General features: G+C 36.0%; 1 protein-coding gene across 9 annotated transcripts in view; it reads right to left on the reverse strand.

Annotated features, from left to right (window-relative positions):
• PTPRK (protein tyrosine phosphatase receptor type K) overlaps positions 1-26253 on the reverse strand; it is a 557269-nt gene that overhangs the window by 273863 nt on the left and 257153 nt on the right. For all 9 annotated transcript variants that reach the window (XM_032158857.2, XM_032158849.2, XM_032158831.2 and 6 more), the window contains exons 4-5: positions 5085-5166; positions 2603-2718 (exon numbers count right to left, since the gene is read on the reverse strand). In XM_032158857.2, coding sequence (XP_032014748.1) covers positions 2603-2718; positions 5085-5166 — 198 coding nt within the window. The remainder of the gene's footprint in view (positions 1-2602; positions 2719-5084; positions 5167-26253) is intronic.

The raw sequence follows: 26253 nt of genomic DNA on the forward strand, positions 1-26253 counted from the left end.
TAAGGTACCATTTTTTTCCCCATGCAAAACGAATAACAAGACTTTTTCATTCTTCCACACAAAAAGGTTATCAAGGCCATGTTTCAAGCCACCAAAAATAACATAAAGACCTAGTTTAGCATCTTACAGCTGGAAGGGATTTTAGTGTCTATTCAGAATCTCCTTTTATAAATAAGCAAATTGAGGCCCAAAACACATAAATGAAATCTCTAAGGCCACTGCAATTAACTGGGTTAAAAGGTTTAGGAGGGTTAGAGTAAAAGTTAGAATTCAGAACTGGGCTTCCTGAACTCTAGGCTGTTATTCTACATGAAATGAAAATAATCTGACATCTGTTTGCATGAGTTAGCTGGTAGATTCACTTTGGAACCAGAATTCTTCCTGCTTTATTATGTTTTTTTACTTTCGGCAAAAGGTGGGCAAGTTTTTTAAGTCACTGCCACCTTCTAATTGATTGATATATAGATAATGATCAATCTTATCTGGTGCATTTTTACACAATTTCATAATAAAAGTTTTCATTTTAATTTGAAAACACCTTAAGTAATTAATAGATTTCAATATTTCTTGTACATGGAGAAGAGTGATGTAAGCAAATAAGTTAATCGATGTGGTGTTACTGAAAAAGGTAAAATAGCTTTTGAATAAATTAAGGTGAATATGTACACTACTGAAGAAAGAGCAATGTCCATGTCAAAGTGGAAGAGAAATACACAAATTCACCATTCTGTAGCAAACGCCCAAAAAAAAAAAAAAAAAAAAAAAAGAGAGAGAGGTGAGGTAGGGGAGAAAGCAACATAGAAGTTTCCTAGAATATTTTACCTCTCATCTTTGTTACAAAAATGGCAGGAGGAAAATTTTTTAAAACCATCATGAAATGGACTATCTACAAAATAGAAAGCAAACAACAACAAAAAAAATGAGCAGTATTTGGACTACCACCCACTCAGACCAGCAGGGTCCAGAAAGTCTTTGTTGCCACAAGGCAGCTGGTGACTGAGGATACAAAACCCTTTTTATTTCAATGTCACATTAAATCCTGAGGCATAAAACCAAGGGCAGACCTACAGAGCCTCTAGAGCTCCAAGAAAAGACTATATAGCTCACAACTAAAGCCAAATGCCAGCTAACGTTCCCATCTAAATGAAAAAATCACTAGCAAAACAATTAGAACATATATCTAAAATTATTTTTAAACTATTATTTAGGCATAGGAAGAGAAATAAGAAAACTGACTTGACATTTATTTGATAAAACAGGTTGCACATTACACAACATGCTTTCCAGGAAAAATTATCCTATTTTTCAATCTTTGTAGGAGAAATTACCATAATCATAGAAAAAAACGACCCTCATTTCCTTTTCATATTTGGACACAAAATATGGTATCCTGACACTTGAAAATCAAATAAGCTATAAAAGTAGTAATAATTAGATTAATATGAAGTACACCTGTTGTAACCTCCAATTGGAATGCTGGAAGAACTTGATGAAATAACACAAATATAACACCCAGCATATCAGTCATTATACAAGGTATTATTTCAATATTCATTGACTATAACCTTTATTACAACCACCTGCAAACTAATAGTTACTAATAGTTATCCCCAACACTACCTTCGCCTATATAAAGGATGTAGTAAAAAAAAATCATGATGCCTATGTTGAAGAAACTAAGCTCATCTTGTTTTTTTTGTTTTTTTTGTTTTTTTTTTTTTTTTTGGTCTCTATTGGCATTCTCATGAATTTAAAATTCACAACTTATTAAATCTCTTTCCTCATTCTGATGCAGAGAACCTAAAAAATAATAATAGAGGTGCTCAGAAAATATTATTACTTACACATCATCTGGCTTCAAATATTTCGCTCAATAGCCATCTGTTTTAGGTCCAGCTTCCTGGCTTTAGAGCTTCTTTCAGCTCCTCCCAGCCCCCAGCACCCTAGCACTGACAGATTTTCTATAAATTCTCTGAAGGCAAGGCATATTTCTTAGTCTATAGTTTTCTCTCAGATTCTTTTAAATCTGTTTATATGCACCATTTACAGTTCCCCAACATGTATGTTAAATCATAATTAAATACAAATGTATTAAGGAATTAATATGTGCAAGGCAAATGTCTTCACCTCAGATCTGTGATTAAACTTCAAACTCAAAAATTTAATTGGCTCTCTTCCAATTCATATTTCCTGAAATATTCCCAAGGGTTTCTTAAAATACTTTAAAAAATTTATCAGAGTATGACAGCTCCTACTTAACTCTTGTAAATTCAGTTTTAAAAATATTATTAAATAAGAAAAAATCTCATTCATATTTCAAATGGATCTACAGAATTTTTTGCAGTTTGAATATAACAGAGAGAATTATTGTGTTTCACTAGATCCTAACAAAAATACTTATTATTTGCCCATGTATTTTATTTCAGAAAAGGAAATCTCTAACATGAATCTGCAATTAAACTCACGCAGACAGCCTGTCCCACTACATGCGCGTGCACACACCGACACACACTCTCAAAAGGATGAGACAACAAACAGTCCTCTTGCAATTTTTTTAAAACATAAAGTATACTCTTTAGCTCAGCTGCCAACTTGGCCTTACCTGGAGCCATAACTTGTTATGCACAGCATCTCTCCCTGTGGCAATGCACTGAAATGTAGCATTTTGCCCTGCATTCACCTCTACATCCCCTAGACGGAGGAAATGAGGAGATTTATCTGTGAAGGGAGAAAAAAAATGTATTTGTTTTCACATGAAGAAAATATGCCACGTTACTTTTCTCCAGCTGAATATTATCGTTAGTGTTTTTACCTTCGGGCAAGACTAACATCAGAAAGAATAAAACTGAGGGGCTTTTTTTGTGCCGGAAGACACCATTTCCTCTGTGACTCTCATAGTTCTCTTTTTCTCAATAGCTCTATTACTTACTGTTCCATAATTGCTGGAGTATTGTTCTCTACAGAGTGAGCACTCAACAATTGCTGCTGAACTGCTGCCATAGCATGTTGCATATGGATGATAATAAAACAGTTACAAACTTACAAAGTCAAAGCAACCAAAAGAGATGAAATTGACACAAAATCAGAGCCTAATATAAAGATATAATGAAAATATATAATGATTTCTAAATCATTACTGACAGTGACACAGCCATTGAACTTATTAGGCCACATTTTAAGCAGTTAGATCTTTTTTAAAAAAACATCAATCGTTATAATCCTCTATAGCACTTCAAAGAACAAGGGAATATTTTTGCTTCTCACAAAAAGAACACCAACTAAACTGGAAAACTTCTTTCCTATTCCATTATAACCATAGTATAGTAATCCAAAATAAATACTCATATTAGACTAACAAAAATAATGACTGCAGTCAAAATATAAGTAAGATTTATGACTGACAAGTATTCTCTGAAACTACCTTTTAAAACTGACGCCTCATCCATGTTTCCCATTGAAAGGAAATTTATATAAACAGCAAAAGCTAAGGCTCATGAGTAAAAAGAAAAGTTCATGGAGGGCCATATCACCCTAAAACTGCTGTTGTGCTCAATCCACCATTTTCTATGTGCTTATGAAAGCCTTTCCTTAACACCTATCATTCAAGAAGTGAAAAATAAACAGTAGATAAAAACACAGTTCTCTTAAACTACAGATTGAAAGAACTTAGTAAGCCAGCTTGAACTTTAAATGAGATGATTTTGTTCTCTCTTTTCTTAGAATTTACCAACCACCACATGGTGTATATAATCTGACCCTTACTGGCTACATCTTTCTCTAGTGCCTTACCTCTCGGGAAGAGATTTAAAATAAGGAATTCTTGAGTTAGAACATGAGCTAAAGCAGCAGTTCTCAATTTAGGAACTCTAGACCAGCAAGATCAGCTGCACTGGAATCAGAAATGCAAATTGTCAGGCCCCACCCCAGACCTATTCAATCAGAACCAGGGGAAGAGCCAAGCAATCTGTGATTTACCACAGCTGTAGGTAATTCTGAAGCACACTCGAGTTTGACAACCACTCAGCAGGAGCACAGGTCTTGGCCCTCACAAGAGGCCCCAGCCTGCTGCTTACAATGTGTTAGAGATGCTTCACAGGGAGGATTGCTGAACAGATAACCCAGAATTCACGGGCCCTATAAAATGCTGCTTTTGGGAAATATAGGCAAAGTCTGAATTTATGCCAACTGTTTTTTGCCTGGCTCTATTGAATGCATGCAGTAATTGTTTTTCATGGACTGTGATGTGTACACAAATTTAGGTACACGATCTGAAAACCAATCAATGTGCATCTAAGGGCATAACAAAACTGTGTATTAATAAACTGAGTTTCTTGTTTTTTTTTTTTTTTTTTTTTTTTTTGAGATGGAGTCTTGCTCTGGTTGCCCAGGCTGGAGTGCAGTGGTGCAGTCTCAGCTCACAGCAACCTCCACCTCCCAGGTTCAAGTGATTTTCCTGCCTCAGCCTCCTGAGTAGCTGGGATTACAGGTGTGCACCACCACGCCTGGCTAATTTTTTTTTTTTTTTTTTTTTTTTTTGTAGTAGAGATGGGGTTTCACCATTTTGGCCAGACTGGTCTCAAACTCCTGACCAGTTAGCCAGATATTTATTATGACAGAGGAAAAAAAAAAGGAGTCCTAAATTTGGAATAAGGTGAACTAATTATTTCTCTTCATTTCACCCCAGCCCTCAACTCAGCAGATCAAATAACTTCATGAGGCTTCTTTATATTTTCCTTTCTGTTGAACTCTGATTTGCTGTTCTTCTGTTTTTCTAGACAATTTAATAATGCCAAAAAAATGAACAAGTGCCACTGACAGCTGCCTTTGCATGTATATTTTGTTCTCAGTAATGAAATAATTTAAAAGAATCTCCTGATAGGTATACAATTAGTTACAAGTTGAAAAATATTTGATTCAAAAACTCTAGAAATATATCAGTTTTCTTTTAAAACTCAGTAGAAGGCTAGGACTAACAATAACAAGAGAGATAGCAATAACCAAGTGATAAACAATCAATAGTCACTGCCAATATAAGGCAAGTGTTGAAAGGACATTGAAAAATACAATTCTTAATCACAACCTACCACAAGGATAACTCAGTACTTGGATGTCATCAATGGCAATATAACCAGTTCTCCCTCCTGAGACTTCAGCTTCAAATATTACCTGTCAAAAAGAAACAGAAAATATTTACAACAATCATTTTCAAGGAATGTCTACAGTGGAGGGGAATAGCTAAATATATGCAAAAGTAAGTCTAATTTTTGTTCAGTAAGAATTAAAAATTTAACCTTATAATGTAAGTAATTTCCTAACTCTTGTACCGGTAAACAAATCAAAAAACAAAATTTGAAGAACAATTACAGAGGTTAAGCAGCTTACATTTTTTAAGTTACAGAGGTTAAGCAGCTTAAATTTTTTAAGCAGTTATTACCAAGTATTGTTATATATCCCGAACAGGCAATATATAGGCAGACATAGAAAATTTCTTTAAAGGTAAACTTTCGCCTATTGATTTTTTCCGATTTTGTTGTTTACTTAACATACGTGGAGCACCTAGTATGTGCCAAGCAGTATGTGAACCACTGAACACATTAATAAGATAATCTGAGTTTTAAACAGCTGAATTTTCAAGGATGGGTGTCAACCGATAGATTATTGGTGTTCCAGGCCAAAGGAACAAATACAATGAAAAAGATTGGGATGGCATGTTTGGAAAACTAAATAAATATAATGACTATGACTACAAAGGCTCAAAAGGGAAGAGATGAGATTAGAGACATAGGCATGGAAGGCCTTAAATACCATGAGGGTGAGGTCAGGAGTACAGCACTCAATAGTTTTATATCTAAGAATGTTAAGAAAAAAAAAAGTTTCTATATTTAAATATAAGCTCATTTTACAGTTTTGCAGTTATAGTCAATAGCAAAGCTTCATATGGCCTTTCTTTTAATGTGTGCTGTGGCTGGGTGCAGCAACTCACACCTATAATCCTAACACTTTGGGAGGCTGAGGCAGGAGGGGCACTTGAGCCCAGAAGCTCAAGACCAGCCTGGGGAACATAGTGAGAGCCTGTCTCTTAAAAAAAAAAAGAGATTAGCTGGGTGTGGTGGCACATGCCTATAGTATCAGTTACTTCAGAAACTAAGAGACTAAGGTGGGAGAATTGCTTGAACCCAGGAGTTCAAGGCTACAGTGAGCTAGGATGACACCACTGCACTCCAGCCTGAGCAACAGAGTAAGACCCTGACTCTAAAAAAAACATAACAATAATAATGTGTGCTGTGACTTTCAAGAGAAAACAGATTTAGCATTCAGCACTTCAATGTTGTATTTGATTCCTTTATTCATGGGCATACATACATTATTTTGGAGTATTTGCAAAGCATTTTTAAAAATGTAATGAAAATTGATGTTTAAAGTAAGAATAGAATATAATCAAATGGGTCTAATAGAAACATATTTGGCTATAAAGTGAAGGATGATCTGGAGAGAAAAAATAAGTCAATATGCTAGAAGTAGTGGGAATGGTGAGATGAAAAGAAAAAGGAAAGATAAAAAATACTACTAAGGAAGCAGAGAAGGTAGAACTTACTGATTCAGTTGTGAAATATAGGACAACTCAATGATTTCTGGCTTAGACTACTAGGTGAATGATGTTGTCAGGATTCCTTGTCAGGACTAGTGATACAGAAAAGGAAACAAATTGAGGGAGAAAATAATGAAGTATGTTTTGAACATTTCAAATTTGATTTGCCTATGATACACACAGGGGAAAATGCTTAAGTAATAACTAGATGGATAGATTTGGAAGAGAAGATTATCAGGGTAAAATAAAGGTATAAATTTCAAAGTTATCTGACGAAGGATATCAGATAACTCCATGGAAGGGAATAAGCGACTAATCTGAAAGTTAAAGTGATTGGTGAGTAAGATGGCATAAGAAGATAAATAAGAGAAGAAAACTACTGGAAATGAAAGGTCAAGACTGAAAAGGCCACCAGCGGACATAAAGCCAACATTGAATGGTTAAGAAAGAAAGGTGGTACCAGGAGGTTTCAGGCAGGTCAACACTCCTAATAAAAGGATTAGAAAAGGCCAGGCATATTACAATAACAATAATTTAAAGATTTCAGATATGTGTGTAAACAGTGGCATCTAGATGCACACACATTTTAGGAGGTGAGAGCCTCTCTGATGTTATCTAATAATCTCCAGCCATTTTATTCTTTCCCGTGGGAGTATCTGCCAATTCTGAGATCAGGCTATGGTTCTAGCTTAGTACAGACTGAAAACCTCTAGTAGGAGGAGGTGAAAACCTCTAGTAGGAGGAGGTGAAAACCTCTAGTAGGAGGAGGTGAAAACCTCTAGTAGGAGGAGGTGAAAACTGTGATGAAAGCTTGGTGCAGTTGTGCAGAAATAGAACAACAACTTGAAAATCTGGGAGGCTGACTTTTCCAAAAAGACATAGGTAAAGGCAAATAATATCTAACATAAGAAAGAGGTCAAGAGAAACCGAAACTAATAAGCATCACTTGGGGTTAACTCTTAGGTATTTGGTAAACTCTGCCAGGACATTTTTACTCTGGTGGAGGAGGAGAAGCTTGATTGACTGGGCTGATAATAAGTAACATTTGTCAAGCACTTACTATATAAAGTAGACTATCCCAAGCTATACACAATCACACACATACACACACATATATTGATTTAATCCTCATTACAATCATACGAGGTAGGTATTATTTTCATGCTCATTTTAAAGAAAAGTAATTGAACCAAGGCATAAAAGCTAACAAGTGGTGAAGCTGGGAATGGCCTGAGCCATCCCGCCTCTAGGTTGCTTTTGAAAACTTTACTACATTGCCTCTCAAGAAAAAGAAGAAGACACAGAGTATTTAATTTAAGTAGACTTTAGAGTTTAAATTTCCTTTAAAAGTCTAAAATGTTAAGTAAATTTTAAATTTAAAAAATGAATTACATTTTAACTAGCACACTGACTAGACATTATATTGACAAGGTAGCAGTATGGTTCCATTAAACCCTTTCCATTCTCACACTACAACCACCCCAAAGTCAGTAACAATGAGATAAGGTAAGCCGCTGGAATGGATGGCTCATCTGCCTTCCATCTGTCCCAGTCATAAACCACCTGCATTACTTCTTTTCTACTCCAAGTTTGCCCTTTGTGACAATTGATTTTACTGGAATAAGCTGAAAGTGAGATGGAGGATGGGGTCTTTGTGGTAAGCAGAATGCTTCATGATGGAAGGGTGGCCATCTATGAACACAGGAGGGTGCGCAATATGTGCGTGCATATGATTTACATTTCACATAAATGTATTTGGTGGGACTATAATTCTCATGTCATTTTCTAAATACTAGAACAAGGGCTTAGCAAGAAATAGAAAATAGGATAAAAAACTTTAAATAATGTATAACTTGAGACAACTCTGGTACAGACCACGTTCTCAGGGGTGAAAAAAAACCTGTATTATACTCCAAGCCCTCCTGTTTACAAATTCTTGAGGATTCACATAAATTTGAGATTTGAAACTTTTAGAGCTAAGTCTTAACCCCATAATATGAATATAATACAGCTTTCAAAAAAGTTTTCTAAGGATTAAATAGTAGCATATAGAAAGGTGCTATCTAAACTAAAAGGTGTGATTGTCAACAGTGTTAATACCTGAAGTCTGTACAAACGTATCCTAGGAAAATAAGTTTTATTTGCTTGATTGTGGTTTAAGGAAAGAGAAGTTACAGAAAAAAGAGTTTTTAAAAATTATTTTTTGGAAATAGTTACATTCTAATGAATAAATACACATCATTGTTTATTTCAGTTTTGTTGTCAGTATTTATTAAATTATTTTAACTTCTAGGTCTATCTTAGCTTCACTTTCTTGAATTGTTTAACTTCTTGTACTTTAAACAAGATTACTACACCCCTGAGAAAAGTTTCATATGTGTTCATTTAAACTGAGCTTTACTCAGGACAATAAATTGAGGCCTTGATTTAAAAGGAGGCAAAATAATTGGTTCTTTATTTAAAAAAAAGTTCCTCTTTTTAGTGACCTCATTTTCCCTGCTAAATGTTGTCTTTGCCTCATTAACGAGAGCTAGAAGAAATTTCTAAGATCAGATTCCTTTACTGTTAAAGATCTAATCAGCTTTATCACTTCAACAGAGCCCTCACCTTGTAGGGCTCTTCTGTCCAGTCAGGGAAAACAAATCTCAGTAGCTTAATTACGCAAAGCGTGCTTGGGCTAATGCTCAGGTCAGATCTAATGCTTGATGTCAAGTAGTCAACCAGGCTTCCCAGAAGAAGAGAGCAATGAAAGCCATACCAGATGTCAACTTTAAACCTTCCAGGAGGCCAGCCTGGGAGGAGAATGAACAGGCTCTGCTTTCTACGCCATTTTTACTCCACTCCATTACCTGAAACACTGATGGTGATGATTCTAATCAAATTTTTGCTACTCCAGCAACAGTCCTGGATTATTAACTAAATAAGTGAAATAAAGTTGAATTAAACTTGGGGGGGATGGGAAACCCTAAAGAACAAGGAAAACTTTTTCCTCTAGCAAACTGAATGAATCCACAGGAAGTGTCTCCTATAATGGAAAGCTGAACTGGGTGTCTGGAAGCCTGGGATCTGGTTGTTGGTCTACTATCACATGTAACCCAAGCAAGTTATTAATATTTAACTCGGGTCTTTGTAGTCTCATCTTGACAATACTGCCTTTCCCTATATCACGGGTTTCTTGTGAAGACTGAATGGTATATGTGAAATGATTAAATAATATATAAAATATGTAATACAAGATATTACAGATACTAGAAAAATCTGAAAAAAATTTCCCCTTAATATTCTTTCAATATATCATAGTGTTAAGAGCCCAGGCTCCAAAGTCAGATATATATTTAACTCATATTCTTTTTCTTTTTTTTAATGAGACAGATTCTTGGTCTGTCACACAGGCTGGAGTGCAGTGGCATGATCTGGGCTCACCCTAACCTCTGCCTCCCAGGTTCAAACAATTCTCGTGCTTCAGCCTCCCCAGTAGTTGGAATTATAGGCACATGCCACCATGCCTGGCTAATTTTTGTATTTTTGTAGAGACGGGGTTTCAACATGTTGGCTAGGCTGGTCTTGAACTCCTAGCCTCAAGTGATCTGCCTGCCTCAGCCTCCCAAAGTGCTGGGATTACAGGCATGAGCTACCACACCTGGCCTAGTTCATACCCTTTAACTGTAACTTTATGTAAAATGAAAACTTCAATTTCTTCTTCTATAAAGGAAAGTTTATAGGGAAGATTAAATGAGATAATGCACATAAAACATTTAGCACATCTCCTGCCACACAGTAACCATGCTATGTTAAGTGGCACCACTCTTACGAGCAGAAAATAGCCATAAAAGACACATGTACTAAAATTGTACTTCTTCCATTCCTTTCTCCCTCCACTAAAAACCTAACCCCCCAATCCCAGTTTGGAAAAACATGAATAAACTAGTATTTGGTTCCTATAAACCTCCTCAAATTCATGTTTTTTATTTTAATATTTAAACATTAAATTTTGCTAACATTCGGAATAAATCACACATCTGCCTTCAAAGAACAAATGTGCCCAAATCAAAACCTATTTCTAAATATTTATGCCCAAATTTCAGTAACGAATAAAATAGGCATCTATAACACACACAAAGATAGAATAACGCTGCAGATCCAACTCTATGAGTACCAGTAAAGCACATGTATCTTCATCTCTCATGACAAGGTGTGACCTCCAACTTAGGAACTGTAGTTAACTTTGTGTCCTCAAAGCTCAAATACTGTCTATCACAAAGCAGACATTCAACAAATGATAACAAGACTATATACGTGTGTGTGTATATATGTGTGTGTGTGCATACACATTACATAGATGTGCATATATATAAAACATCATGACATAAAATTGAATTCTACCACGTGAACCTTAAACGCTGTAGTTCCACAAGATGTGTCCTCAGTCTTTCACTTTCTTTGCCCTATATTTTCAACTCTGATAAGATTGAGGAAGATGAGGCTACAATGAGGACAGAGGGAAATAAAAAAATGCATTTAAGTATATAGAACTACAAAAGGAAAATAGAAGTACATGGCATCACAAAAGCTAATAAAAGAGTATCTAAAGGAGAATAGATGTCAGGAACCCAATACTGGCCAAATGCTACATAAAATGGTTATTGGAAATGCCCCTTATTTGTGCCATTGAGATCAGAAGTGCCCAAAGAAAGAGCGGTCTGTATGAAGAATGGAAGTGGAAACCATACTGGGCAATGAAGAACACAGTGAAGGCACAGAGACACCAAGGTTAAGAATGCTTACAGGAAGTTTGTCAGAATGGATAAAGAAAAATTTGACTAACGATAGAAGAAGAGATGGGATCAAGGAAAGGTTCAATTTTTTAAAAATTTTTCTTATTACTTTTAAGGTAAGAAACACTTAAACTTGTTTAAATATTGATGAGGATAATTCAATTTGGTAGTGAATATTTGCGTATACACATGAAAGAAGTGATAACTGTTAGTGTGAAACAGGATAAAATCTAAATCACGGGCTGTAAGACAGGCTCTCTCTGCCTTTTTTATAGTAAGAGGAAATGAGAAGATGCATAAAAATGTAATTTCTAGGACTGGTAGCCAAAGAAGTTTTCATTATACGGCTACAATTTTCTTAGCTATAAGTAATAGGCTGGTGAAAAGAAGGAGTGGTTGAAGTCTGGAGAAAATTGAAAGGAGTTGAAATACAGAGTAGAAGAACAAAGAGAACCGAACAGAAAAATATAGTAGTAGAATTTCCAGTTATATTTGGACCCAGCTGAAACTGACAACCCTGAATTTCTAGTGATCAAAATCTATCATGTGGTGTGATTTAAAAAAAAAAAAAAAAGTTTTTCTTTTTTTTTTTTTAATTTAAGCCCAGAAAAAGTGGATAGAATGAAAGTCAGTAAAGAGTTTATGGAAACAGCAATTGTATAACAAAAGTTATCACAATGAAATCAAATTTTGATTCTATTTGATGATAAGCAAGTTGATGAACTAGCTAAAGACAAATGGTTTGACGGATTGGAGCTCTCCATGAAGTTACTGGATGATCTAAGCAAAATGAGTATAGTAGAAGAAGATAGGTTTATGCTTGGGAAGTATGATACATATGCATAAAGTTAGAAAAGTTGTGAGATATTACAACATCCATGTAACCAGAGTAGTAAACAGAGGGGTGATCTTTGGAAGTGGTGAGGTGAAAAAACTATCCAGGCACTTTCCACACATATACTGATGTCCTCAGGAAGACGATGAGCCTTGAAAGTGGAGAGAGCAACTCTAAATTATGGTGGTACCCAAGTTCATGATGAGTAGAACAAAATGATTTCAGGTCCAGTGGAAGGTAATAATAAGGATGATGACATGGTTGAAAGAAAAAAAAAACTCAAAGGTGCAAAGACGTTTCCCACATGATATGGTTTGGCTGCGCCCCCACCCAAATCTCATCTTGCATTGTAGCTCCCGTAATTCCCACATGTTGTGGGAGGGACGCAGTGAAAGGTAACTGAATCATGAAGGCAGTTTCCCCCATCCTGTTCTCATGGTAGTGAATAAGTCTCAGGAGATCTGATGGTTTTCAGGAGATTTGAGGTTTCCATTTTCGCTTGATTCTCATTCTGTCTTGCCAAGGCACATAAGAAGTGCCTTTCACCTTCCACCATGATTATGAGGCCTTTAGCTACATGCAACTGTGAATCTATCAAACCTATTTTTCTTCCCAGTCTCAGGTATGTCTTTATCAGCAGCGTGAAAATGAACTAATACACCACCCATTGACCTAAGTTACTTGGGAATTAATGTCTTCTCTCTAGAGAATATTTGGGAAAAAGTGTCTGTAGGCTATAGCCATGAACAGATGATGATTATAATTACATAATTAACTCTAAGTAAACATTTGATGTTTATCTCCTCTACTAAAATATAAACTCATTGAGGGCAATGGCTTGTCATGTTCCTCACAACATCATTGAACCATATGAATCCTGTTGACAGTCAGGGCTCAAAGAGTCCCAATATGTCACAGAAAACAACAATGCAGTATCAGTGGATTAACTGTTTTGCCTAAAAGGGAAATACGGGAATAGACATTTAGCTCATTTTTACTGAACTTACAAAATTGTGTTGAAATAATACAACGACACTCGTTTGAGAAAGTTCTAGATAATTTTCCCAAGCCACATTAGAAATCATGAAAACATAAACCTCCCCTGAACAGCTAAATAATGCTATAAGGCATAAATTTCTGCTGATAGGCCCCAGAAGATTTTCTACAGAGTAAGTCCAGTATCTACATGAAAACTTAAAATTCTAGAATCTAGTTATTTTTCAAATGTGAATATTCTATTTTCATCCTTACATAAAGATGAAGATACACATAACTGACAGGTGATACCAAAAGTGCAATGTACAACTAGCAGTTACTGTCACTCACTGTAGCTCCTCTCATAGACACTGTCAATTTGGAATTGTGGTTTCTCAACTAAGAATCAGCAGCAAATATTGGAGAAAAGGAGCTTCTCTTCGTCAGATCCCTGCAAGACAGGCTGGTTTGCCTACTGTTACTCATGTAACAGTCCACTTCTAAGAGTCTAAAGTGTGAAAAGGCCTTTAGTCAAGGCCTTGAGAATCTGAAACTGATGAATTCTTATCAACCATTTCCTATTGGTTGTTTACTTATTTAGTTCCTGAAGGAGATATATACCTGCAATCACAAAAAGATACATAGATAAAATATGTAAACAAGGGAAATATTTGTATAGTCTTTGCTTTAGAGTTGCTACAGTCAACTATTTGACTATTTGTAAACTCTTTGATTTTCGAGTTGCTTGAGAAAGTAATGAGGGGGTTCTAATTATATGCCAACTAAATATGGAAGGCAATTAAGACATATAATCAAGCCCAAATCGATTCTTCATCTAAACCCTAAGAAATTTCAGATTTTAGCTATCCTTAGCACTTCCACGACTCATAGATGCATAATTTTCCTTAAGATGTCCTGAGATTAAAAATGGCTGGTTCCTTACAAAGACTAGTACTATCAAGACTTCACATCAGGATTTTACTGTCTACAGGGAGTAATTAGGGCTCCAGAGAGTCTAATAACCAACATTCTCTTACCTGAATACACACGGGACTTTTGCATAGTTACAGCATCTGCCACTTAGCAGAAGCTACAGTATAGGTTTAAATGTTCTTTCACTTTCATATATATACGCACACATATATATGTACACGTGCCCACATAATTCTATGTATCCATATATCAATGTAATTAATATTGCAGTGACAAGTTAATTTTAGAAAGTTAATACTATTTATAATGTTACCAGGTATTCTTTAATAAAACATCAATGTATCCAATTACAAGGGCTTTGATTACAAAAATATCCTGAGGTTTAGCATTACCAATTGCCTACATGATGAGAAGGACTACCACATTATCTAACAGGGATGACATCAGGTATAACTAGAGTGCAGTCGCATGAAAAGCAGCTAGAGCATCCACCAACTGCAACCCTTTCAAGAATGATACTGTGTTTTGCCTAAAAAACAACAGGACATCAGTCAAAGCACATGGCACTGTCCAGGTAACTGTAGAAAGTCAGGACCACAGATCAGAAGGAGAAAATAAAACCTAACAGACTTCATACCAAAGTAGGCTGTGTAAAAGAAAAGCCCAAAGATGGAGATTTTCACAAGGTTCCATACTGAAATGAATATGCAAGCATACTACATTCCTATGTTTCAAATTAGCCCAGGGAGTTGGCTATCCCTAATGCAATCACTAAAAGTATCTAGAAAATCTAAATAAATGAATGAACAATAATCATTTCAGAGCATATGCTAGTATGTTGAAGTTATAATAATAGTCCACTAGTTATTTAAATTAATTCTGCATTCCTGAAATCTTGCACTTGTAAACGATTATCAGTGGTGTTTTTAATTAGAATAGATGTTGATGCAGGTTTGTATGTATCAAAAACACATGACTTCTTAGTCTTAAAGTGACTAAGACAGACTTCTCATTTCTGAAAACAAACCCAAAACCTGAACTGAGAATGAACAACTTTAACAAAATAAACCCACAAAAAGTTCTTGTGTTCTCTGCATATTCTCTGTATCATTAAAATGGCTCTGGGGGTAGAAGGGATTATATACTTGCTTTCTCAAAAAGGTTTTGACATAGACCCTCAAGGTAAGACAGAGACACACACAAGCACACCCACTCAACATAGTGCACACTAGAGTTCCCAGCAGCAGAGCCCCAGCTCTGAGCCCCAGACCTCAACTCAGGTCCAAGTTCCGACCGCATGAGGCCACTGTAAAGATTAAAAGATATTATACACAAATTAGGAGGTTTCTCATAAACGTTAGCCCCTTTCCTGACCTTTGCCATCGTAGGTACACCTTTCAGCTCTTCTGTGCTACAAAAACAGCACCACAAACTCACTACCTTGCTCATTCCTAATGTCTGGCACCCCTATCACTAAAGCCCCTTTCCGTGATTCCTTTCACAGTTCAGTTCAGGGCCTAAGTGTGGTGAAGCTGCCTGAGACTAGAGACCACAGTATAAAGTATGCCAACCCCTTGCTCTCTTCTGAGGCTTCCCAATTCCAATATAGGCAGACAGACAGGCAGAGCATAATAATACATCCCAAATGTCTTAAACATGAAACTCAGAAATAAAATTGAAATAGGACCCACTATTCATGGATCAGTCTAATTTATATGAGAATATGAGTTTAGCAAAAAGAGAGGAAAAACCAAAAAGGCAATTAAAAGAGGAAAATAAAAGTTTACTGAAATAATCCAAGATCTAAAAATGCCCTTAAACACATTTTTCATCCTATGGATCTGTCCTTAGATACATAAGCAAGCAACCTACACCATAAAAGATCTGGTATAAAACTGAAAGTGGGGAAGCAAAGAGTAGCAGAAAATTCATCAGCAAAATGTCATTTCTGTATCTTTACTATCATAGCTCCACCATCTGGGTTATATTTTATAGTTAGTTGTCTGGTACAAAAATAAAAGATGACTGGTTAAGGTTTCTATTTCTATCAACATGACACTGAATTACAGTACTATTTCTCCTCGCTTCTAGAGATGTGCCATTTGTCTTCCTACAATCCACAAGCAGAACCTTTTAAATTTCAGCACCAACAGTCCAATCTTACACATAGCAGAAGCAGATCACTTCACCTGCACAACTATATTTGAAAAATAATGCTTTCAAACTAACACAGTAAGTCTGTTCTTAACAAATTTAAACAACTCTCAATAGCTTTAATTTATACTTATGAAACTCAAGAAAATTAAAATCAGTAGTTCAGCCTACATGTACCATCATACTAAATATCTATTAACAGATGAAATCTGATGACAGTATGCACTTACAAACAAAAGCAACCTTTAAGTAAACCAGATGATTAATTTTGAGTGAAGAGATAAATGGATGAGCCTACATACAGGCAAAGTTCAGCCAGATGCTAAACTTGAGTTTTCACATCACAAATTCAGATATATTAATAAGTAATTGTTTTGTTTAAACCTCTTGTAAAAAGAATTCTCTACTTACATAATATTGATTTAAGAATTAAGTAATTTCAAAAGTACAGTGAACTTTCCCTATTGAAAAAAATAGTTATGGTTGGAGGGGAGAGGGGAAAGGTTTTGACATAAAGTTTGTAAGAGTAACTAGTTTGTGTACTCTTAGTTGAATTTAGGGATAGAAAGCCTGTGAACTTTTATTTTCTGTTTTATTTTATAAGACAAATAGTCAAGAACAGTGATATAGTTAGCTATATAACGTTTAAATAGCACAAATATAATTACATATTATTATATAATTTATGATGTTAGTGCTTTTAGCTAGTAAAAGCCCAGCTGAAATTGAAAAATATTTACGAAGAGATGTAACAATACGTTTGATGGTCAGGTTCAACAGGAGAAAATAATAGGGAACTTTAGAAGATATCCCAGAACGACTAAAAATAATGGATGCAAACACAAAAATATGCATATCTATATTTGTCTTGACTTTTTTCTTAAAACATATATTTAAAATGAAGACATTAAAACTATATGGTTCACTTGATTCTTTGCAGAAGATGAACTCAAATTTTTGACGATATGCTTAAGAAAATATTCATGTGTCATAAATCAGCAAAAGATGAAGTCTATAAGACTTTAAGAATCTTGCTAAAAATTTTAAGGCAAAATATTTTTATCTAGAATACTCAGATTATTCAGAAGTTAGTCAAAAAAAAAGAAATGACATCCTTTTCATATCACAAAATTTTTGAAGAATACCTATGACCTCTCTGGGTGTCCGACAATCAATAAAAATGGGTTGAAGCAGAGAAATTAAATACTAGAGAGAAATAAATCCTTGGAACTTTTTGTACAATTATAAAGGCTTGAAACTCTACTTTTAAAATGGGCCTGATTCATAGACCAATGTTGTTACCCATATAAAACAAAATAAGTGGAATAAAATCAGGGTTTTGTTTTGCTTTTCTTGAGCTGGTGTCTTGCTCTATCGCCCAGGCTGGAGTGCAGTGACGCAATCTCAGCTCACCACAACCTCCACCTCCCAGGTTCAAGTGATTCTCCTGCCTCAGCCTCCTGTGTAGCTGGGACTACAGGTGCCTGCCACCATGCCCAGCCAATTTTTGTACTTTTAGTAGAGACAGGGTTTCACCATGTTGGCCAGGATGGGCTCGATCTCCTGACCTCATGATCCACCTGCCTCAGCCTCCCAAAGTGCTGGGATTACAGGCGTGAGCCACCACGCCAGGCCCTAAATCAGGTTTTAAGGATAGATGGAGAGAGATAAACTCATCTTCATTGAGAACACAATATGGGAGATGGTGAAAAAGACGAGGGAAAGCATTAATTTTATTGGCAGCATTTAGTCATAAGTGAGGGAAAGCACTAGACATTATAATGACCAAGTGCCTCCTTTAATAAAGAGTGTATAGAATAGAAACTAACATAAAGTGATTTAGGAGGCCTGAAAGAGCCACTCAAATGATTTTAGATGTTGTCTATGAAAACAGAAGGCCTTTGCCAAAGACATCAGGAGATATTTAACCTGTTTAAACCTTTGCACTGACTCCACATGTTGGCATTAAATTATGAACAAATTATCAAGATGCTGAAGGCTGAAAAATACTGGTAAGACAGATCAGGTCCAAAGTTATCAAAACATGGTCCTGGCACCAAAAGCATCAACAACACCTGGAAACTTCTTAGAAACTCTGTGGGTGGGACCCACTGATCCATGGTTTCACAGCTCCTGCAGCTGATACTGATGCAGGCTAAAATGTGAGAACCACTCATCTAGGCTGATCTCCAAGCTGAGCTAAAAGTTACATGACGGTTTCCATCCTACAGGTTTTCTTCCTTCAGAATTTTTTCCTTTTCAAGAAACAAACTCTGTAAGTAGATTCAGAGGTTTTCTCTATCAGATAGGCAGCTAAAACAAAAATATAAGCCTGTATAAAATACCAATTTTTAAAAATTTGAACATTTAGCCATGTGTTTATTCTACAAAAAGAAATTTATTGAGTGTCTAATATTTGCTGGACTAATATCTGACAGAAGAAATACCTAATTTTTGGTACCTGTCCTCAAGAGAGTCACAATGTGGCAGAAGAGATAAGCATGGTAGGAAATAACTATAGCACAGTTATTTGTGATAAAGCAGAGTTAGAACGCTAAGAGAGTTCAGGGGAGAGAGAAAATTACTCCACCTGGGAAAACAGCAAGACTTCAGAGAAAGCGACCTTTGAAACATCCTTCATTCACCCAGCACTTAGTGAGCACACGCTAAATATTCTAGCCGCTAGGGATACGAAGATGGATAAAAGGCAGAGCCACACCTTTTAGAAGGTAAACCTCTATGACATATGTAGAGCAATAATGAAGAACAAGAGAAAGAGTAGGCAAACTATGTTTTTTTGTTTGTTTGTTTGTTTGTTTGTTTGTTTGTTTGTTTTGAGACGGAGTCTCATTCTATCGCCAGGTTGGAGTGCAGTGGCGATCTTGGCTCACTGCAACCTCCAAATCCCGGGTTCAAGCACTTCTGCCTCAGCCTTCTGAGTAGCTGGAATTACAGGTGCACGCCACCACACCCGGCTAACTTTTGTATTTTCAGTAGAGACGGGGTTTCACCGTGTTGGCCAGGATGGTCTCGATCTCCAGACCTCATGATCCGCCCGCCTTGGCCTCCCAAAGTGCTGGGATTACAGGCGTGAGCAACCGTGCCCGGGGGTAGGCAAACTATTTTCTATCTGGCAAAGCAGACAATGATTCAAAAAAAAAATTATTCCAAGCAGTTTTAAAACACTGCAAAAAAAGAGGGCATTACAGACCAAATAAGGTGTATTTGCAAAAGATTGACAAGAGAAAACATAATGAGCTATTGGCACAAGCAATTTTGTAGAACATCTAGTTAGGAAGAACAGAACAGAAGAGATAAAACCTGGGAGATGGAGTGGCTCATGCCTGTAATCCCAGCACTTTGGAAGAACGAGGCGGGAGGATCACATGAGGTCAGGAGTTCGAGACCAGACTGACCAACAAGGAGAAACCCTGTCTCTACTAAAAATACAAAATTAGCCAGGCATGGTGGCACATGCCTGTAATCCCAGCTACTCGGGAGGCTGAGGCAGGAGAATTGCTTGAACCTGGGAGGTGGAGGTTGTGGTGAGCCCAGATCACACCATTGCACTCCAGCCTGGGAGACAGAGAGAAACTCCATCCAAAAAAAAAAAAAGACACCTGGGAGATAGGAAGCTGGGACCTTATCTTGCATGGACTTCTATGCCACAAAAAAGAGTCTGCCTTTTTATTTTTATTTTTTATTTTTTGAAGGTGTTGTAATGCCTTTAAAGGGTTCTACATGAGGGATAATGTGATTTGCGCCTTAAAAAGGTCAGTGTGGTAGCAACAACCAGATCCAAGAATTGGAATCTCATCAGAAAGACCTAAACATGTAATAGTATGCCTAAATATGCTTAGATATTAGTCAGCCAATCAAGAAATATTTAGTGCATACCTACTTGTACAATGTGGAAAAATTTAGATTTTAGTGCTATATTAACATACATATTTATGGAGAGATCAAACACATTATATATTCAGGAAAACAAATGTGTGTATGTAATTTTTTAATCCAAAATGCAATAACAAAACAAGTGTTTAAAATAAATAAAAGTCTCAGGCTTCACTGAAATTTAATTTCAGACTTAAAATAATGTCATAAACATTGTTTTCACTCTAAGATTTATAAGCGAAATGATGTAATAAAATGCTAACTTTTCACCCGTTTCAATTTAAGCTAAATTCAGTTTTCACAGATAGTAGTGATGGAAATTCATTTTTAATTTTCTCTATACTGCGTGTGACCAAAAAAACCAACATGACATATTCAACTAATCTAGTTCAAAGTTCCAGTTCTCAAAAATATGAAGGTTCTCTAATTTGTAAATAGACCTAAACTTTATTGTCATGGCTCATAATAAAGCCTGGGAGGAAGAAAAATGGCCAGAATATATTTTATTCAGAAATCAATTAGGACCACTGAGAATTATTTAAATGTGATAATTTGAGGGGATGCACATGGGGAGGAAAGTGAGAATAAAATAATTTTCTTTATACATAAACTAAATTTTATTCTTTTTAAGAAATAAGGCCTTTAAGAAAATCACCATTCTGCGTGTCCCTATATTCTTCTATAAGAAAATAGTGGTTATGTGAAATTCCCTAAAATTTCTATAATAAAGACCATAATATAATGTTAAATCAAGCAAGTATTACAAATCCATTTGACTATGTTAAAAAGATCAAAATATGTTACATACTCCCTGATATGACAGAGTAATCATGCATGGTTTAACTGGCTAATATCTCTCCCTTACCTCTTCCTGAAGTGCTCATGCTAACACTAGAGATAATTGACCAGAAAAATCCAAGGCACTGGGAAAACGAAATAAAGGAAACAAATACGGAATAAAAATGTTAGTTTCACTACATACTTTTTTCATTGTATATGTACTTTTTCCTTAGATAACTATTTCTCGAGCACTTGATATGTACAAGAGATGAACAACATAAAACAAAGTTGATGCCTTCATGGAGAACAGGCTAGTATGGAAGAAAAACACTAAACAAGCATATGGAACAGTGACCAAAGTGCTAAGGCAAGGAGGCAAAGGAGTTAACGAACAGACAGGTAGAGATGGGGTAATTAGGTCAGCCTCTGAGAAGGTATAATATGAGTAGAGGCCAGAATGGGAAGATGGAGGTAATGCCATTCCAGGCGGAGGGAATGACAGGCACAAAGACTTTGAGACACGAACGATCTTGGAGCATTCCACAATCAGAAAGCTGAATGAGGGAGGCAGAGAGCAGAAGACAATTTAACATGGAGCTAGCCAATAATTGGATTTGGATTTTATTGACTCCATTGAGAAGCCAGTGGAGGATATGGGGTAGAATTCCTAAGTGCCTGATATCTGACATGTGTTTTTAAAAGATCAGTCTGCTGTGAGGAAAAGAGCCTCAGAGAGGTAGTAAGGGAAGCTGGGAAAAGTGTGGGGAAGTCCATGTTTGAGGAGGGAGACTGGGAAAGCATGGATTTTTAGCAGTGCTTCCCACATGCTTTTATATTATGAAAAACAAACAGGAAATGACCACATCTGTGTGGCACCTTGAAGTAAGCAGACAACTGTTCATAGTTCCAGGCTCCACCCTATAAGCTAGGTTATCACACTACAAATTTTTCAACACCTGCAATACCACCGTCAGGGAACACCAGTATGCCATAGCTGCTCAAAACCACTAAACTAAGAGTGAGAAGTGGTCAGATTGGGACAGGTTGCTTAAAAATAGAATATGAAGAGGAAAGCTCTTCACAATAAGCTAATTAAAGAAACCAAAACATTATGTATTATGATTCCATTGAATATCAAGTTTAATATGCACATGCACACACACATATATGCATGCACATATATGCACATACATACATGCATATGTATGTTCCACCTGTCAAAATATTAGGAGTCATCTCTAGAAAGCAGAGGGTGAGATTATGGATTACTTTCATTTTCTGTGTATTTCTTCAATGATTTCATTACTTATAGTAAGTTTGCACTGGTTTAGTAACATGAATAGAGAAAGGCAAAAAATTTCAAGTATGTTTTAGAAGTATAATTCAGTGTGTGTTCAAGTTTCATTCTTTTATGTGAAAATCATAAATCCCTAGGAAAGGGCCATAAAAATTCTAAGTATACTACTTTTCTAGCAGTTGAAGATATAACTTAAAACATTCTTTCCTTTTCATTTAAAGAAAGTTAAAAGGAAACTTAAAAAAGTGACTTCCTTCTGTAAGATAAGAACCCCTCCACACAATTGCTTTCATTTTCCAGTCCGTAACATATGTAAAGCAAACGTACAACATAGATGTAATTTCACAGGAAAGGCCTTAAACTATATAGAACCAATTAACAGTAGTCATCTTGGGGGAGAAATTGAACGAAATGGGTGAAATGAGTTTCACTTTTCATTTTACTGATGTCTGTATTTGAATATTTATAAGTATTTATCAAAATATAGTTGCATAATTTAGAAAATCTTTTTTTTAGACCTAGAGAGTATATTATTCTCTGGATTACACTTCTGATGACATGGCTTCCTAAAATATATATTTTTTAATTCTATTTTTTAAAAGATTGGATTTCATTCTAAATGTAATAGAACAGGCTTATGGCAGAGGAGTGACATAATCTGAATTATGATCTGAAGAAGTTTGTTTTGATGACTGTGAGAAGTGGTTTGTGGGAGAGCAAGATCCAGAAGCAGAGACAATGTTAAGGAGACCACTGCAGTTGTTGAAGGAAATGATGATGGCATTAACCATGGGGATGCCCAAAAATAAAATGGAGAAAATGGGCTTTATCATTGCTACCCACAATATCTAGCATAGCAAATGGCATGTAGTAAGCCTCCTATAAAGAGATATTCGAGTAAGAAAGTTAGGAAGAGAGGCCAGCCATCCAGAAGGCTGGGATGGAGATTACTGCTTTTCTAATTGGAGCTGGAAAGCGAAACATTTTTCTTGAAGATGCTTGTATAATGTCCATTTATGAAAGCAGTTCCCTAATCTCCTAATAAATTAAAGATTCATATAACCACTACCACAAGAAATTTGGAAGCAGGGACAACAAAAATTATTTCAAAACAAACTTAGTTCTCAGTTCAACTCCAGTATTAAAGCATGTGGTCACTGAACTTTCATGGACATTCACTGAACTTTCACGTACATTAGAAGATGCTGCAAAAATATATGAAGTTGTAGTAAGTTACTTTAAAGACAGCTAAAATATACTGCTTTAGTAAGCTTAACATTTAGTGATATAGTTGTCCTCTAAGATCTGAAAATAAAAATTTAAATTGCAAAACTAATTTGCATTTTCTTAGTTTTTCCATCTCTTTTTAGGTATAGGCTGAGGTCTCTACTTAGTATTCATCCTGAGCTTATATACCAATAGTTTCTTTTTTAAGCCCTCTTGATCTGTCAATCTGTCAAGCCTCTAAACTTCATTTTCTATTTTACCCATCCAAATTTAAATTCCACGTTGTCTTTATTTATTTTATATTCCAAGCTCAGTGCTCCAAATAAAACTTTCAAAAAAGAAAAACCCTTCAATTTTTGTTCAAACATATTAGATGATTCATTGTTGTATTTCTTTTGGCTCATATGATTAAAGACGTAAAAGCAGAAATCAATACTCGTACAGATTTTTCAATAGTTATATGGATTTAAAATTTGAGAATAATGTTCTAGAGGGCAAAAGATGTTAAAAACACTGTAACAAAAAACAGCACATTTCCCAAGCTAGCACTTAAGATATTTTATTACATAATAGGGCGAAACACTACATTGTACATTGACAGGTATATTTTATTATAATCTCTTTATGAACTCCATTGTCTCTAAATTTGAATTAGCAAAATGTTTGTAACACAGTAAAAACTAGCCAGATGTCTATAGTTATTACAGGGGAAGTACTGTGTGCAGAGCTTCTGTCTAGAGCAAAACTGTCTGCCACAAGAAAAATGTTCTGTATCTGTCTATATGGTAGCCACTAACCAGCTACCTGCAGGCATCAAGCACTTGAAATGTGGATAGTGCAAATGAATAAATACATTTTAAATTTAAATTTAAATTTAAATAATTGCATCTGGCTAGTGACTAGCTCATTGAACAGCAGAAATTTTAAATATGAATTTTGACAAATTTGGGCAATAGCTTTTGGAGATATATTAACAGTTAAATCAAAAGCAAAAAGAAGCAACTGGTGGGTCAAGCAAACTTTCATATAAGACATAAATTCCACAAGAATCAAGAATATAGGCTCTACTCTAAAGCACAGCGTCAAGTTGGGCCCTTACATGGTGGGCTAATTATTTCATGGCACCAACAAGCAAGAATGACATGATTATGCCTAGAATCCAATACCAGGAGTTACTCAGCCTGAGAAAACTCTCTCCACATGTGCAAATGACAAAACTGATCAAGTGTGCTTTATGTGGATCAGGCAATGCTGTATGGCTTGGTATTACAGTCAAATATTACTTTCCAGGTTTGGATTCATCCCAATTTTATGGATGACAAATTAAGCAGCATAGTGAAAGTTAAACTGCAACTCAAAACTGTTGATACACCAATTTTATGTAGTTTCCAAACTGTTTTCTCCCTAGGTTTAAAATGTGAGATAGCCTCAACATTAAATTATTGAAACCAAATAAGTTCATGGAAGTGAAAATATATTATGAGCTCTCTTAAAAAAGGATTTTCTATCTCAAGAGAATTACACTGAGAGACTTAATATGTAATCATTGATCATCAATATCTGTTATCCTACATTTTTGGCCTTTTTGTTTTCTAGAAATGAGTTATTTTAAAGAGTGTTAGACTCCCCACATTCTAAAACAACACTAACTTCCCAAAGAAAAGAACAGAGTGTTTACTTACTTTATATTTCATATAGGTAAACCGTAAACTAGACCCAACTACAGAGCTATGGAGGGGGCAAGGCAAAGAAGGAGGGAGAGGGAGAGAATGACAGACACTGTCTCCAAAACCAACTAAACTCTCAGTTGCTTTGGAAAATCAGTTTAGGACTAGAGACTTAGACATCAGGAATTCCTACCTTTCTGTTTAATATGATGCATTTATATGAAAAGTTTGTTTTGTGAAATAAATTTTGTAAATGAAATACCCTTTCAGTCTTTTTTATAATACAAAGTTAAAGGCTGGGCGCGGTAGCTCACGCTTGTAATCCCAGCATTTTGGGAGGCCGAGGCGGGCAGATCACGAGGTCAGGAGATCGAGACCACAGTGAAACCCCGTCTCTACTAAAAATACAAAAAATTAGCCGGGCGTGGTGGCGGGCGCCTGTAGTCCCAGCTACTCGGAGAGGCTGAGGCAGGAGAATGGCGTGAACCCGGGAGGCAGAGCTTGCAGTGAGCCGTGATAGCGCCACTGCACTCCAGCCTGGGTGACAGAGTGAGACTCCGTCTCAAAAAAAAAAAAAAAAAAAAAAAAATACAAAGTTAAATGGTACTTCTTTTTTTTCCCCCCAAGAATTTTTAGGTGGGTCCAAAACCAATGACACGCACACACACACACACACACACACACACAAGTCTAAGTGCTTTACATTCTAGATAATTCATAAAAAACTGGGCCAATCTTCCTTGAGTGTTTGCTGGGAGGTGGCAGACCCAGGCCTACCATAGTCTTTCACCTTCATACACCCAGCTGATCTGAACTGAGCCCTGAGAACCAGGCAGAGAAGTCCAGTACTGATAGTGATGAGCTTCCTTGCCTCCATGAAGTAAGAGAAGCGAGTGCTCACCCCACAGGAACGTTCCCTGGGCCAAACACAATGAAAACTCTAGAGGAATCAGTCAAGACTACGGTGCCTATGAGAAGAGGAGGCTGCCAACTGACTTCTGGATAAATGCTTCATGACAGAGTTCTTGGGAGAACTTGGTAAAAAGTCCTAAGAAGGAAGAAGCAATTTCTTTCTCATTATAGAGACTATTAATGAGGGAACACTTGCTGTTGTAGCCTGTAGCAGC

The sequence above is a fragment of the Hylobates moloch genome, unplaced genomic scaffold (assembly GCF_009828535.3).
Source record: "Hylobates moloch isolate HMO894 unplaced genomic scaffold, HMol_V3 SCAFFOLD_2, whole genome shotgun sequence".
Taxonomy (NCBI): domain Eukaryota; kingdom Metazoa; phylum Chordata; class Mammalia; order Primates; family Hylobatidae; genus Hylobates; species Hylobates moloch.